This window comes from Nipponia nippon, unplaced genomic scaffold (assembly GCF_047370975.1).
Source record: "Nipponia nippon isolate SJK-2023a ecotype South Korea unplaced genomic scaffold, ASM4737097v1 scaffold_1, whole genome shotgun sequence".
Lineage (NCBI taxonomy): Eukaryota > Metazoa > Chordata > Aves > Pelecaniformes > Threskiornithidae > Nipponia > Nipponia nippon.
Window position 1 is genome coordinate 160,124,951 of NW_028262290.1, and position 14,795 is coordinate 160,139,745.

General features: G+C 42.2%; 1 protein-coding gene across 5 annotated transcripts in view; it reads left to right on the forward strand.

Annotated features, from left to right (window-relative positions):
- The window catches only part of PRKAG2 (protein kinase AMP-activated non-catalytic subunit gamma 2), a 228,908-nt gene that overhangs the window by 58,879 nt on the left and 155,234 nt on the right, over nt 1-14,795 (forward strand). For all 5 annotated transcript variants that reach the window (XM_087730584.1, XM_087730609.1, XM_087730592.1 and 2 more), the window contains one exon: nt 11,829-11,900. In XM_087730584.1, the coding sequence (XP_087586710.1) occupies nt 11,829-11,900 (72 nt within the window). The remainder of the gene's footprint in view (nt 1-11,828; nt 11,901-14,795) is intronic.

Sequence of the window (14,795 nt, forward strand, 5' to 3'; positions counted from 1 at the left end):
CCATTGCTAATAGACCTCAAAATAAATGTGAATAAAACTTGGATTTAAATGCATACTAATAGTTGTACAGCTACTTAATACATATAGGTAGAAATTAACATTCTTGACGAGAAAAAAATAACCAATATATTTTTAGGGCCATATTACTTGCATTAACTTAATCTTTGGTAGTGAGGAAAAATCAGTATTTTTTTGTGAAAACAGAAAGCAAAGCAACAATTAAAAATGCTATTCTGAATCGAGATTTCCTGCTTGTAGATTTAATTCACCTTGAGAAAAAAAAAAAAAATGGTTTGGTTGTCTTTTGCTTAGTTTTGTTTCCTGCTTGGGTGCTTGTTTGTTTTGTGGGAGGTTTTTGGTGACGCTTCTTGGCAGGGCGGGTGTCTGCACCGGGGTGAACCGCAGGCAGAGGCTCTCCTTGCGCCTTGGTTTGGTAATTCCAGTGTGAGTTTTATTTTTTTGTGACAAACGGGTTTGACTGTCTGCCACATGGCGTGGAGCAACAGCCAGTTATCAAATGGCCTCTCCCGCGCCAGGCTCGTACTCTGCCCATCTGTCACCGTGTCCAGGGTGTCCTGCTAACTTGGAAATGTTTCCCACACTCTCCGAGCAGGATCAAATGCTTCTTGACACATTTTGATGCACAAACTGACAGCCAAATCGAATGCAGATTTGCCTGTTTCAGCTCACCAGTGTCTGCTGGGTTTCAAAACCATTGCATAGGGCAGAAATGACTTGGCAACATATATATGTAGATATCGAGTTTAAGTTTTCAATTGGATTTACCTGAATGTGTGTTTGCTTGTCTTTTCTCCACAGCGTGTTCAGTACGTCCACTGTAATCGTGGTGCTTAAATGGGCACATGAAGAATAAAATGGTTAAAATCAGAAGATGCTTACTAAAGGAGCCAGAAGTGAATATGGCCCATTTGTAAGGTTTTTTTGCCTGCACTGGATCTAAACTAGGAACAATTTCTGAAAAAAAATAGTAGATACCAATGAAAGGCATAGCCCTTGAAAGAAGCGTGCAGTTTATTTGGGGAAATATCTGACTTAAAATGTTAGCGTTGTGTGTACAGCAATTAGAAAAACACACAGGGGGTGTTATATCTGTCCTTCCCTTTCCATATGAGGATTGTTTCCAAACCGGACCCACTGCGAAAACTTATTTTCAATGATGGCTATTTCAAGTGAGAGTGAGTAATCCCTTTGTTGTGTTCTTCCATTTGTCTCATTGTTCACAAGGTTTTCCAGACGGGTAAATATTTTATCCATCTTTCTTCCAGAGGTGGTCATTGGTTGTTTTCTGACACCTTTTTCTGAGCAGAGCTGTGATGCTTTTTGAAACACATCCCTTGAGAGATCCTTAGCAAGTGGCCAGGGCTTGGTGTGAGCAGGCCTGGAAGTGCAAGATATACTATCCCTTGGACTTTTCCCTTAGGTCATGCTAATGCTCTTAACATGCTTTTCTCAGCAGTTGTATAGCTGGCCTGTTTTCTGAAAATTTAAATTCTACTTGTTTCAATTGGACACAGTGGCTCCTTCGTTTTCACTCCGATGGGCACTCACCCCGTCTAAGAGTTAACCGTATTTTCTACACAGCAGCCAAAGCCGTGTAAGAAAATGTACATTTTAGTAACACTTAGAAATGCCAACAGAGATTAGGACCTCATTGTGCTACCCTTTGTATGGGTGCTTATAGTGTGTCTAGACTGCAAGCAAAGACGTGATTGAAGCTGGGCTTAAATTAGCCCGGCTGAGTCCTGACAGCCGTACAACGGTGGGAGCGAGGAGCTCGAAGTGAGCCGAATTGCTGGAGTATTTACTCAGCCTCCTGCGGGGATCTTGCAGCCTACACCAACCCGCGTGTTGTCATGGCTACACTTCTATCGGTGCTGTGCAGAGCTGGGTGAAAGTGAGCTGGTGTAAACCGCGCTTGCGATTGCTGTGTAGACATCCTCGTAGTAAGACACAACCCCTTGTCTGGACAGATTGCTTTCTAAATAGAGGGGAAAAGAAGGAAAATAAGTGATTTTATTGGCACTTTACAGGCAGTAAAGAGGGAGAGGTAAGAGGCAGAGTTCATTTATCCTATGTTGGATCATGCAAAGTTTAAGCAAGTTGTCTAGCCTCTCCTGTACGAGGGGAACAGGAGCGCATTGCCCATTGGAGATGCTGGCTTTTCCCTGATCTCTAGGCTGGACAAAAAGTGTGGGGTAGATGACTAGTGTTTGGATGGCTGAAGTTAGGTGACAGATATCCCGTCCTTGATGCCTTCCCAGAGGTAAAGCAGAGAGCCAGAGCAGGCAATGCAAGTCTCATCACTTATGTCCATCCGTGAAGCTATTCTGGACTGGATGTGCAGTTTGTAAAGCAGTTTGAGTTCCCACAGGATGAAAGATGTAATGTAATTTATTAGTATTGCATGGCACCGCTAACTGGAAAAAATAATAATGGTACCAAATCTCAGCATCTCTCAGCTCAAAGCCAAGGGTGGGACCTGAAGGCCACACAAGCTGGATTTAGGGCAGACTACTATACTATGAATGTGGTAATGTTTTCTAGATTGTCTCTGAGAACTTGAGCTTTCTTCTGTCCTTGAGGGCTTTTTATGTTGCCAGCTTCAGCAAAATGCACCTTTAAATAAGGAGTTCAGAGGGTGAAGAACGAAGACATCCATTCTTTTGGGAAAAGAAAAAAATAGTTTAGCCTATGAAATAAAGCATATTGTATATATTGGTCTCTTTTTACATGCGGTGCTAAAATTGTAAGAAAAGCTATAGCAAAGTGACTGTAAACTTTGTAGACACGAAATTGTTCCCTGCAGCTGCAGAGCGACGTAGGAAAATGCGGCAGGAAAGCATCAAGAGGGGAATTTTCCCTCGTCATGGGCTCCATGTGTTGTCCCCTTTGACTTCCCATCCAGGTCTTCAGCACACCAAGCACAGAGCCATCCTGCTCTTCCTTTCCTTGCCTAATTTCCTCTTTGCTTCTACCTTTTTTTTTTCCTTTCTTTTTCAGTTGAGGGACTACTTGATCAGAGCAGATCACTCGCCTGCCTGGCTTTCCAGCTATAAGCTTTCTTCTAATTGTTAAGACTATTCATGGTTATTAACTGACAAGAATGTAAAGAGGAGGCAACAGGCAGCTGTCTTCCTAAATGCAGTGAACTGGAAAAAACACTTGCAGTTCAAGTATTTATGGCAGAGATTTTCTGCCTGGTGTGAATGTCACCTTTTTTAGTCATATATATGCAAGTCCTTCTCAGATAAGGCCATCAGCTGGAGGTTTTCAGTTCTGATTTTGTTTCGTTTTACTCGTCCCTGAGGACATGGTTTTCGAAGAGATTTGGCCTATAGAGAGCGGGGAAAAACGTAAACAATGCAAAACACGGTGACTTTTAAAGTAGCTGAAGTGTAGAGATGATTTAGAAAGCCTCACGATGACCCTTGCTTTGAATCCCCTTCAGATTGCCCCCGTGCTGCAGTGTCTCAAGCGTTTTCATTGCATTATGGCAAAATCATCTTATGTTTCCTCCGGTTCTGCTATTTCACCGGGGCTGAAGTTATGTTTTATAGCAAATGTGTGCTTTTCGCTGCAAATACATTGGGATCCTGTGTCTCATTTGTGTAGGACAACCATATAAGTACTGGAGAGCAATCCTGTTGGCACTGAGTGTGTGCCATCTGAAGGGTAACATTTCCAGTCTCCTGCAGTCCTTCCCTATAGTCAGGTCTCTGTGTTGTTTCTTAATGCCCCCGTCACTCATCTGATCACATTTTCCAGGTCTGATGTATGTTATCTTCTGCTTTCACCTTGTGACTCTCAACTTTGGGTGCTTCTTGGAGGAAATGTGTCACCAGAGAAAGGCTGTCTTCAGCTGAGCACCCAGGAATAGCACTTAATAATGAGTTTGTGTGTGGATCGTGGTGTCACAGGGAATATTGAGAATTTCATTTTCTTCCCTCACTTGCTTTCTCTGCTGTTCTCTCACTTTCTCTCTCTCTCTCTTTTTTTTTTAAAAATGACATTTTGTTATTTACACGTTTGCTAAGTTGTCCATCTGCTGTTGTAATAAACATGCTGCCAGTCACCACGCTGCGTGGTTCATGGTGTGAAGGAGCTGACAAACCAGGCTGTCGTGTGCATGGGGATCGTATTCAGGCTTTGTCAGAGAACCCCTAATGATGGTCTGGGATTTACTGATGAGGTGGAGAGCAGTACCCTTCATCACATCATTTCCATACAGCCCTGAGCTCTCTGGACATTATAAAGATTATGGGGCTCGAGGCAGAACTGACTGCATCCCACCCCAGGCTATCTGTGCTCAGCTCATCTGCAAAGGCTGAATCACCAAGAAGATACGGTGGTGTTTTCTGGCAGGAGAGCACGAGGCTTGAAAGAAAATTTCATTTTTTCCGTGAACAGCGTAGGAATGTGTTCTAGTGATTTAAGTCTGAGACTGGGTTTTGTTTTGTTCTCAGTCCGCAGTCTCTTGGCAGTTTTTGTTGATGAACCTTGTGTACAGCCTCGGAAGAAAAAAGGTGAATTTGCCGTAGACTGCTGGAGATTAATATCTGTCAGGATCAGTCAAGAGGTTTAGAAATGAAGAAGGATGTGCTGGAGGCTGACAGTATCCCATGATCAGGATAACTCAGGAAGAATAGCTTGGACGACAGCTGTTTTCAGGGAAATATCAAGGACTTACTGGTTTTATGGTGCTCTTTATTCCCTTCCCCTAGAAATTCTCAGTTTTAGCAGCTCTGTCAGACCAAGTGGTGGCAATCCAAGCCAAGCGGCCCACGGGTGAGAACGGGGGAGAAGTGCCTTCAGTAGCTCTTTAGTACTTTGCCTGTTTGTTGTTGCAGCTGAAAGAAATGCCTTTAAATTATATGTAGGATGGTTTTCTTATGCAAAGTTTTCATGTGCAGTTTTTTGGATATAGGACATTGAATAATCACGAGATGGATGGGGATTTTCACATACTGAGATCTGGGTTAGATTTCAGCCAGCCGTAAGCCCCTAACTTTTTAGTTTATGCGTCTTGACACTGAATATTTCCCATTTCTTCCAGGCACTCTGTTTAGGGTGATTTAGCCTCTGTTATTTCAAACTTGATGCTGTATCCACCTTGACATCGAAGTGCGTGCATCTGGTCCTGCACAGTCACCCGGGTGACTTCTGGACCATGCTGCCTCTGGCATCTTCATGCTGCAGACAAAGTAAAGTCTCTATATCTCATTTCTACCATCTCAAACTCTCCAGACCCACTCAATTGTTCTTTTTAAATACAAATAGCCCTAAAAGTAATAGCAAACAAATAAATTGGAATAGCCTTGTGAAGTACAAAGCTGGCTTGCACAAATCTAACCAGCTTTGTACATCTGTTACTGCCCACTCCCATTGAGTCATACCGAGACTTAGTCACCAGCATCCTCAGTCTCTCACAGTACGACTTATATATCTGTCTCCAAAACACATGCTGCAGTCTAGATGCCATGGGGGAGGGAGAAAAGCAAAGCAATGAGCAACCTACTCCTAAAGGAATAAAGCAATGTAGCAAGTCTTATTATACTATACTATGACTCGTATATCAAAACAACAAAAACAAAAGGACAGAAATTCCTGTGTAAGTCAGTTTTGAATCTTTCCTTGTGCAATAATTGAGTGATTTGATATAAATCCCCAAAGGCTTCCAGATAGGATTGTTCTCAAAAAAAGAAATTTTTTCTATTCCATCAGAGCTACCAAGCTCTGCCCTCTATTCCACAGAGTTCAGACTTTGGGTTCCATTCACAGGCTATTAGCATATGCAGCGTATTTGCTATTCAGAGTTTTACATAGGCTTGTAATAGGTACAAATCCAAGGTTGATCTAAAAAAAATCTGCTGGTGTGCAGACTGAGCTGAAAGAAACCGTTCACAGCTAATGTTAATAAAAATCCTGACTTTCTTTGTCCTTGGTAGGATAGTTGAAGTGCTCATAGCTCAGTGACATTAGCAGGGGAGGAGACCCCGAGAGCCCTGTTAAGGTGTGATGCTGAGGAGTGCAGCTTTTAGCAATTTTTTGTGAGACCAGGGCTCTTGTCAGCACTCAGCTTAATTGCTCTGTATCTTGTTTTCTTTGTTTATTTTATTAAAGGAGCTGTCTCCCCATATTGAAAAGCTGTCTTAGTGAAGTGTCACCTCCTGCTTGAGTTATGTTGTAAAAAGAGACTGTAGTCTGTCAGGCATTTCACATCCTTAAATTTGGTGCAATCCTAGCACATATATAGAACTTAGTGAAGCAGAAAAATAATGTCTCATAGATGACACCATCAGTAGTCAGGACTGCGTGATGCTACCTACGCCAGGGCTCTGAAGTTGCTTACAGCTGAGGAGCCAAGCCTTTCAGCAAAGATAGGCCATGGAGCTGCCATGAAGCCATTCTGACCCAAGTCACCTCTGAAATATTGCCAAAGAGCTGACCACGTTCATGGACCCATCACCACAGGCACAGGACTTCACCCAACCATGTTGTTCATGACCATGTCTTGCGTTTGAAGGGACAACTGCAAACAATGGCAGCAGGGAGCTGGTTGTGAAATATTCTTTTGATACCCAGCCCGGAAATTTTGGACCACTGTTGAGCGGGGCCATAAAAAGTTGCCGTGGTTTAACCCCAGCCAGCAACTAAGCACCACCCAGCCACTCGCTCACTCCCCCCACCCCAGTGGGATGGGGGAGAGAATTGGAAGGATGAAAGTCAGAAACTCGTGGGTTGAGATATGAACAGTTTAATAAATGAAGTAAAATGAAATAGAATAGTAGTAACAGTAGTAATAATAATAATAATAATGATAATAATAATAATAATAATATAATATAATAATAATATACAAAGCAAGTGATAGCTGTACAATTGGCTCGCCACCCGCTGACTGATGCCCAGCCCGTCCCCGAGCAGCGATCGCTGCCCCCCAGCCAACTCTCCACAGTTTCTATACTGGGCATGATGCCATACGGTATGGAATAGCCGTTTGGCCAGTCTGGGCCAGCTGTCCTGTCTGTGCCCGCTCCCAGCTTCTTGTGCACCAGGCCGAGCATGGGAAGCTGAAAAGTCCTTGCCTAGTGTAAGCCCTACTTAGCAACAACTAAAACATCAGTGTGTTGTCAACGTTATTCTCATACTAAATCCAAAACACAGCACTATACCAGCTACGAGGAAGAAAAATCAACGCTATCCCAGCTGAAACCAGGACAAAAGTTCCTACTTCCACCCAAAATACCTTGGAAATTGGTCTCTGACCTGTCAATCACAGCATGCCCCAGAGTGTCTTGCTGGCTCCTTGGCTTCAGCCATTGCAGAGAAGCTTTATCAGCCTGGCTGCCAAAGTAGCCTTGAAACAAAACAATAATAAAAAAAGAATCCTCTTTATTCTGTGTTGTTTACTGGATTCAAGGCTTTGGTGGTCTGTTATTTAAGCTTGCAGCCTCTGCAACAGAATTGCTGGAAGCCTTCTTCTGACACCAAGGTCTCCAACTGCAGCAGCTTCCAGACCAGCGTGTCTGGGCAAGCCTTTTTGGCAGGAATCCTCCCCAGTAAGGAAGGGAACAGTGAAACTGGCTGGAAAAGGTGAAAAATGGCTTGGCTAACCAGATCTTGCTCCTGTTGCTATTTGGCTATGCTATGCCAGTCAATATATTTGCTTTCTGTATCCTAAAATGTGGTTTTCCTTCCTATTCTGCAAAACAGTTCTGAGAAAAGGTTCTTTGTTTTCCCAGGATATCAAAGAACAAAAATTTTATTCTTCCTTCCTTTCACATAATCCCCAAGTGTTCTGATATAAGGGCTGTCAAAGGAAAAAGAGCTGGAGTTAGGAAGGATCACCCTCTAGATGTAGGGGTAACCGAGACATGAATCATCGTAGAGTTAATCTCATGTTTGGAGGAGAAATTAGTGTGAAGAATCTGTAACCTTCCAGATACCTGTTTTCCCCCCAGAGGAAGTAGGGAAGGAAGTCGTAGAGAAGGTAAGTGCGCTTGCAGACAGAATTGTCCTGACTTATACCCTGCAAAAAGCAAAGCAGCAGACAAGCCTGTTAAGAACAATAAAGTCAATTTAGTTGCTTTTTTAAATCTGTTACCCTCCTGTGCTATCAATAAAAAAAGTCCTGGAAAATTACCTGTTGAGTAGGTGTTGGGGGAGATCGCCCTCCCCAGGAGGGAGCCTGGCTGGTAGCAGGAGCGCAGAGCCGCGGCTCTGCCGTGTCACCGCTCTGCTGTCCTCTGGAAAAAGCTTTGGTATCCCCGGGGCCGTGTTCTTCAGCGAATATAGCAGGAGCTGCCATGACAACCTCTTGTAAATAAAAGTGGATTGAAACCAAAATAAATCTGAAGGGGCTCTGTGGCTGTAAAGTAAATCTAAACTGCTCAAGAGGTCATTTTTTCTAATTGGGGATGGCAGGAGTGATGTCTGGCTGTCAGACGGCGCTGAGCGATGTGAAGGACTGACCGGGGAACAGGAGCGCGGCAGGAAAGCAAACAAAAGTTTGCCAAACAGACTTTGCATGCTCTTGATTCCAAGTTAGCGGCGCTAGGAGCTGCAACCTCTGGTGGCCTTTGTTCTTTACAGGGATGATCACAGACTCTGGTCCCGACAGGAGTTGTCCATCCGAGGATATAACACAGGAGTGACGGATACAGGGAGTGATACCCTTCGTTCTTCAGCCAGGGCTCTGCAGTCTCAGAGGAGAAGGACTCTTCCTCATACCAACACGTCACCGTATGCCTTTGGCAGAAGTTTTTTAAATGTCTCTCCAGAACCACGTGACTTTCCAGGGCACTTATTCCAAGCGCAGTAAAGCAGAGCTGGAGAGCAAGAAAGCTGTCTAAGAACGGTTTCAACCCCAGGTTAACAGCAGAGCGAGCCTTCAGTGTGTATCAGTTGGCATAAGTTCAGAGCAGTCAGATATGTGATAAGGGCTAGGGCTGCACCATTGGCCTGTCAAGAGTACTGTGGTGTTTTGCAATGCTTTTGGAGCAGTTTTGGGTTTTTGGGTTTTTTTTAGAGTTACTGTATCATCAACTGTATTGTCGCGTGTTACTGGATGAAGAGGAATACAAGAAAGCAATAGATACCTAGTCTGTATTCTGCAGAGATACATGCAAAGAGACAATAAGCACCTAATATTTCCTTGCCTAACCAACAGGTTGGAATTGAGAGAGCAGTATTTGCAGCCTGGCATTTGATGTATGTATTTTTTCCTTCTGTAAATGGATGCCTTCGCATATAGAATGCTGTGAAGAAGTGAAAGATGAAAAAATTGTTAGGTAGCAGCTACAATTACAGGCTTCATCACAGGACTAAAAGTACAGTTATTATCCTATTTGAAATGTTCTCCAGTACTGTATTAACAAAGAAAGGTCTCATGCTGTCCAGAGAGGTATAGCTCCAGTTACTTCTGCTTACAAGTAGAGATCTCCTGTTCTGCATGTAAAGAGAGATGAAGTTAGCATACCTCCATGATATCTGAGAGCTGCAAATTAGAATAGAGTCATCGGCTGGGTTTCGTGATACTTTTAGACTTTAGAATTTAATATATACATGTTTTTAAGCTTGGAATTGTAATTGGAAACTGAAATTTAGCTCCTAGAAAAATAGTTGTACATACCTACCCCCTCCTGTTTCTGAAGGTTTCTGCTCAAAAAAAGAAGTTACGGTTTCGGTCCTAGCTGTTCCAGATTTTCTAAACAGCTTTTTCAACCCTGATTACTAGATATGCGTCCCCTTAAACCCTGTTTCTTCCATCCAGTCTCCATCCTTCCTAAACAGCAGGTTTTCTCCCTGTGGATTACAACAAGAAGTAATATAGGGACGCTAATATGTGGCGATCAAAAGAGGTTATTTCCTTGATTTATTCCACGGAAAATGACTTAGTGCACATCAGATTCCAGCTTCTTCACTACCAAAGATGGGTGGAGGAAAATGTTGGTAAATCCTTTGGCTAAATTAAAGTAAACACAAGGGGATATGTCTTTGTGTAACTTTCCATTAGGCTCTTAAACTTCTTCACAGAGATTCATCACTTAAGTCTTGCAGTAACAAATGAAGTAGGAATAATAATAATAATACATCTATTGACAGTGTTTATAAATGCCATTTATGGCTGAATAATTTTTATATGGAGTATGTAAGTCATTTTAGTCTTAACTAATTGTAAGAATAAGCAAATTAATGCAAAAGCTTTTCTTTAAGGTCCTGCAGTGCCTGGTTCAGCCTCTGTCAAATCTTGGTAACAGTGAAAATCTAAACCAAACAAATTTACCTCTTCTTTTGGTTTTGCGATGTTTCCTTATGTTTTTATTTGCAAACGTAGGTGATGTGAACCACAGACATCAAAGCATGGTGATGAGGGTGACATTGTATAGTTGGGTTGGTACTTTGTAGTTTGGGCCTTTGTCGGTAGTTCCCATTGAATTTGCATAGATAGAGCCGGGAGCATACTAATTTGTCATGAATACTTTGGTTTGTGGCCTAATGATGGGGGCCAGCTTGGCCAAGCCTGGCTGCTGCTGCTTTTTTTTTTCTTTCCAGCTTGGCATGAATTACTCCCATGTGCTTCAGTTCCAGTAATTCAATATTTTGTTCCTTATTTTTGTTGTTCATTATGTAACCAGAATATTTTCAAACTCTTGTAAGGATTATGCCTGAGTTATACACATTTTTGAGCATATTTTGGATTTAGTATGATTACACAATGTGATGTGATTAGACCTGTGGCTGCTCTGAATTCTGAAGGCAAGCAAGCCTTGCAGACTTCCCGGCCGGTGCTAATTTTTAATTAAGCTCTATTTAATCTCAAATTAGGTTTACGTGAAACATTTATTTATGTTTTGAACTATTTTAAATGGGATGCAGATGTGGTGGTAGTGAAGCACTGAATCATTACATGGAAAGGGTGATGCCTTGCATCTGGTAGGTTCTGCGCTGGGGAGGTGTTCCTGACATTTAGATCAAGATCTGGGATCCAAGACTCAGTTCTTCAACACACAGCATTAGGCAACCCCATGCTTTTAGTCACAGAATTACTCATTATCTACTTTCCTGATCAAACAGATGCTAAACTTGACACTAACATGATTTCCTTATGCATGTAGAAAGGAGCTCTAAAAACCCTGTGGCTGGAACACGAAGTAGCATAAACAGAACAGACGGCAGGAGGTAGAATATAATTGCAGTTTGTTTTTGTTAGTTAAAGATGAGCATGTGTGCTTTTCTTATGGCTTTATTGTCTTTAGTCATGCAGAACTGGGTGGCTCTCCAATCTGTGCAAGTGAATTGGTGATTTCCTGCCTGAGCACCGTGTCGCAGTTTCTCCCTCTTTGTTATATATGTTACAACATCGACATATTCTCATTCAGGTTTTGTTTATTGCCATAAATACTCTTTAAACTTAGATTATACACCCCACTAAAGGCAAGATAGGCCATTTGCTGAAAGTGGCTATATTTAAACTGTAATTTCCTGCGAAATTTTCTGTGGGATTTGAGTACCTCCCCTTGAAAGTTTTAGCACAGGACTTTTGGCTTTGGCTGTGCAGGTGCTTTTCCATGGTGATGGAGTGCAAACGGTGCTAAGGGCTCCCTATTCGCTTGTTACTTACATCTGCCATTGAGTTCACAGCCAAGGAGAATGATCAGAGCCCGTGTTATGGCTTACCAGCAGTCGCTATGGGGAAAGCAGTGGGCACTTTGGAAATGAAACCATGGGTTACAATCATGGGATGCTCTGATGGAAGGAAGAAGACATTAATATAGGACATCAATTTTTCTTCTCTGTCCTGGCAGGATCTCAGCTCGTTTGCCATGCCATTCTTGGACGGTGATGTGGAGAGCACAGACAAAAATGCTTCTCGCAAGGTAGGATATTTCCAAAGCTTCACCTTTGCTGTAGTGGTTGAGTCCCTTGGTGGTAAACACAATTTATTAGTCTTAAAAAAGCCTGGGGTTTTAAACTTTCCTGCCATACCATTAACCTGTTGAGAGTGATGCACTAAGGCAAATACAGTGACTTTTGCAGACCTTACCGTGACGGTGCTTATGGAGTATAACCTGTAAACGATGCTAACCTCTGGTGGTATTGCTTTAAATACTGCAGATCTTGTGTGTAACGCTGTTGTAGTTCAATGAAGAGATAATTGCATAACTGTATTCTCAGGAATATACTTAGCTAACTAAATTTGTGGTGTTGCTACAGAAATACAGTGCCCAAATAGGTGTCTGTGGCTGTCGGTATGTTTTCCTGGAATCGCCTCCTGATGGTTGCTCTCTGGCTACAGAGGTTTTAACTGTTCAGTGTCCTTGATCTATCTGTCCTTGGCACTGGCAAAGTGATCTGCCTTCATTTGCTGAAGCCATAGCGGTAGAGTCTTCCCATAAACAAGGTGGAAAAGTTCTTCCTCGATGTGGGATGAACTCAAGGTTATCCTTCTGTAAGCGTTGCTATGATTTGTTTTTCTGATGGCCTGCTATTAAATTAAACCAATACAATCACAGAGTTTGCTTGCTTTAAAATGATCAGGCAAGCATATTCAATGGATGACATTAGGGATAGTTACAGCGCCCACACAATCTTCAAAGCAATAAAAATTGTGGGTGGGATCTGTCATCTTCAGGTCCTGGCCTCATCATTTTCACAAAGCGTTGAAGTACAAGCTGGTCTGCTAAATGTAAGCCTCCTACCAGCGAAGTTATAGGCTTGGTGAAAAGAGATACTCCTCTGAACAGTAGATAACCCCAAAAGCTGATCTGTAGCTACATAGCAGACCAGTTTGACTTGTGACAATATTTACAAGGCTATGGACCTCTGTGAAGATTAAACCTGCTATAAGCCATTTGTTAAAGAGTCTGCAGTTATAGTTCAAGGCAGGTGAAGCAATAAATATCTCCTTAGTGAAGCTAATCTGCATCTAGAACAATAATAACTTAGCTCTGTTGACAGCACGAGTTTCTACTCCTTTGCACCTCGCAGGAAAGGACAGTTGTTTAAAAAAATTCTGCAATCCATCAGTGACTGCATATGTTTATAACATTGGCCTTGTTCTTTTCTGCATTGGACCTTTTAAGACTGGCGTAGGAGTCACTGACGCAGAGGAACTCTTGTAGATGCCAGGGAAGCTAAAATATGCAGTGTTACCAAAAGGTGCTTGTTTGGTGGGTTTGAATAAAGTGAACAATGTGATGTTTTTGGAAAGGGTTGTCATGCTGGAAGAAGGCAGAGGTTTCTAGCCAAAACTTGATTTTTTCCATTTATCGCCTCCTTTTCCCTGAGAAAAGTGAGAAAGCTGCATGAATCCCAGTCCTGAAGAAAAAAATATACCAAAGCTAATCTCTCTCATGTGTAGTATTACATGATATCATTTAATGACTTCCACTTTACCATTTATGAGGCCCTTGTTTTTCCTCTTACTGGTCTTGGGACTCTCTTTTGATGGGTGCTTGTCTTGGGGACAACTAGAAGAAAATTTCAGGAGTTGCCCCTTTTTGCAGCTTCAGTAAATGCTGGTTTTTTTTCCCCAGGCTTGGGTCAAGTTCTGCTTATGGAAGTGCAATTAACTTTGGAATAACCATGCAACTGGGGCTTAACATCTGAAATTGCTTTTTTAACTGACCTTTTTGATTGAGTGTGTAAGACCCAGAGTTTTTTCTAACATCATACTTGGAGCTCTGTTCAACACGGGCAACAAAGTGGTAAGAAACCACTGACAATCCCCAACTTCTATTAAGAAAGAGATCAACTAGCAAAATCCATTGCCACACATCTCATCCTAAATATTGTTTTCCTTAATGTGAAGGGTGGGATCTTTGTTGCTAGTGAATGATGGCTAGCATCAGACTGCAGTATTTTATTTAATTCCAAGTAAGCATTTGCCAGTCCCTGCTGGTGCTACATACAGAAGTTCCCAAATTGCTGTACACTTTAAAGTGAGATGGTTTTTCTTTGTTCAAGTTTGAAATCACAGAGTGATGTGTAACTGCTGCATATTAAAAGTCAGTATTTCATCAGTAGCATGGCTTTTCGATTCACCAGTCACGCTGGAGACCGGCAATTCATCAGGGATGTCTCTCTTCCTGCACTTAACTCTTCTGTCACCTGGGCTATAGATCAAGGTAAAGAAGGTTCACAACCTGTCTTTCCAATCTGCCATTAATTTCATTCTCCGGTTCTTTGTGAAAGGCTTTTAGAAACTGAATTAACATCTTTCATATGGATTCTCAGCACTTTACCACGCACGTGTCTCTCAATCTCAATCATTACACAGCAAGGAAACTCAAGTGCAGAATTATTTGTTCAGGTTCACATAGGAATTTTTTGGTAGTGGTGAGAATGTGACACGTTTCCTGAAGTTCACCCTTAATCACTTTTCATTAACATGGCTACTATTAGAAATGATGTATTCTTCTTTCTTTTATGACCGATGGCAGGAAGGGGATAGGGATAGTTTTCACCTTCCTCTGCTGAAGATGGAGAATATAATATTCTGAAGACTTGCATGCAAGTTTTTGGCATGATGTGACAGAGAAAGGTAGCTCTTGTGCCTGTGGGAGGTATTCTGGCCCTTCTTACTGCCTGACAAAGTGCCTTAATACTTGTGCTGGTAGCTTTGTCTAAAACAACTGGTATTGCTGTTTGCCCCATGCTCAAAGCTAGGACTCTCCAGCAGTGGCTTGAATCCTTCTTGCAGAGAGACCTTAGAGCGTCATTAAAGACAGCAGTATAGACAAGGATAACTGGGAGCTGAGAAGCAGTTAGAT